Source organism: Gekko japonicus, unplaced genomic scaffold (genome assembly GCF_001447785.1).
Source record: "Gekko japonicus isolate JY-2015 unplaced genomic scaffold, Gekko_japonicus_V1.1 scaffold2338, whole genome shotgun sequence".
Taxonomy (NCBI): domain Eukaryota; kingdom Metazoa; phylum Chordata; class Lepidosauria; order Squamata; family Gekkonidae; genus Gekko; species Gekko japonicus.
Window position 1 is genome coordinate 272505 of NW_015176521.1, and position 1867 is coordinate 274371.

The 1867-nt window shown below is 48.6% G+C and overlaps 1 protein-coding gene across 1 annotated transcript in view; it reads right to left on the reverse strand.

Moving 5' to 3' along the window:
- Positions 1–399: 399 nt before the first annotated feature.
- STRAP (serine/threonine kinase receptor associated protein) overlaps positions 400–1867 on the reverse strand; it is a gene marked incomplete at its 5' end in the record, with an annotated part of 11586 nt that continues 10118 nt past the window's right edge. The window contains 3 exons of the mRNA XM_015427406.1: positions 400–1189; positions 1682–1747; positions 1830–1855. Coding sequence (XP_015282892.1) covers positions 1128–1189; positions 1682–1747; positions 1830–1855 — 154 coding nt within the window. The remainder of the gene's footprint in view (positions 1190–1681; positions 1748–1829; positions 1856–1867) is intronic.

The window sequence follows — 1867 nt, forward strand, 5'->3', positions numbered from 1 at the left end:
TCTAACCATCTCATCCTTTGCCGTACCCGTCTTCTTTGACCTTCAATCTTTCCCGGCATCAGGACCTTCTCCAGTGAGTGCTCCCTTCTCATTTGGTGGCCAAAGGATTTGAGCTTCAGCTTCAGTATCTGGCCTTCCAGGGAACAGTCAGGGTTGATTTCTTTTAGGGTTGACTGATTCGATCTCCTTGCAGTCCAAGGGTCCCCCAAGGGTCTTCTCCAGCACCATAATTCAAAAGCATCTATTCTTCGGGGCTCGGCTTTCCTCAAGGTCCAGCTCTCACAGCCATACATTACCTGTCTGAAGGCAGATATTTACACAGAGCGACCACCCCACCCCCCAGAACTACATTTTTACACGCTCCAAATCCAGAAGTTATATGAACCATTTTTGCAACAGGGTATTATGTTTAATCACGGCAGTTATGATACATGCATCTTCCCATGTGTTACTGCTAAGAGAGAAACTTTTTGAATAGAAAAATTTACTGAAAGAAGGAGGGGTGGGAGAATACAAGCCTCAAACAGCAGGGCACGCAACCACCTACTGTGCAGAACCACAGGTCACCCTTCGCTCCCCTCCTTTGAATAACAGCTCGAATGCACTACACTGGCCTGTTTGGAAACAGATGGTCTAACTTCTTCCTTGTCTAAGCCTCCATAGGGTTCTGGTGGCTGTGACAGGCGTTTTATTTAGACTGTTGGAAACAGAAGCAACATACAACAAATGAAACCCAAAACAAAACCCCAGATCAGTTTTTTTAAAACGATACAACCCCCATCTTCTGCCGACTCTTCCCCCATTTCACACACTCTGCCGTTACATTTTCTCCTCGATAATAAACGCTACAATGAGTTATAACTGAAGTTGGAGGAACTGGAATCGCTGCCGCTGTATCACATTCAGAAAAAAAACCCAAAAGGCAGCGGTTGCCGGAAGACGGCAAAACCCGCTGCCGTCCGACTCGCCCCGCTCTCTTCAAAGTCAACCAGCTCCGATGCGTTCTCGTCAATGACTGCCCATCTCTGCCTTGGGTACAGTGTGCACCCAGGGAGGCCGCTGCATGCCGTTGCTTTCTTGATTTTCGTCTCAAAATGTCCGTGTGTTGCAGTCGGCAGCCGCGAACCTCAGGCCTTGACTTCGGGGGTCGTGCTGTAGATGGTGTCTGAATTTTCAGAGCCGAGCTCTTCTGCGAGTGAAGGAAGATGGAGTTACTTTTGAGGAGACACTCGGATAACCATCTCTGGGAGAAGGATCAAGTTAGTAATACAACCCAGGTCAACTTTATACAAGTGTTCAACTGAACTATTAAAACGTCCAATTTTTTTTTTTACATCATCTGCGCTGAAAAGTTAAATGACACATTTCTTTTTAAGTGCGGCCCAATCTTGTTCTTGGCTGTAACAAAGCCGCTGTTTGAAGGGCACCAGCACCCAGCACAAGGGAAATCACCCCTTTGAATAGTAAGGAAACCGTCTGACTGTTGGCAGCTCTCCAAGGAACAGCCAGTGGCTTGTATGTCACCCCTGCTCCACCCTGTCACAGAGCTACAGCATCAAAGCTACTGCTGCGGGATCCGGCCCCCTGGACCCCAGCTCCGGCAGGAGCACTGGGCATTTCAGACTGGGTCTTTGTGCTCAGCTCCCTCTACTGGTCAAACTCAGGTGGAGCAGTTCATTACCTAGTTCTTCTTCCGCAGTTCCCGGAAGGCTGACCTTTGGTTTCACCAGCTCTCCGCCTTCGTCTTCTGTGGACAAAGAACAGCCAGGCTTTACTATAGAAGGCTTTTAAAAAGGTCACTGTGGACCTGGAGAAGGACTCCTCGGTGCCCTGCTGGGCAACTTCCCAATGCTGCCTTTATGTACTT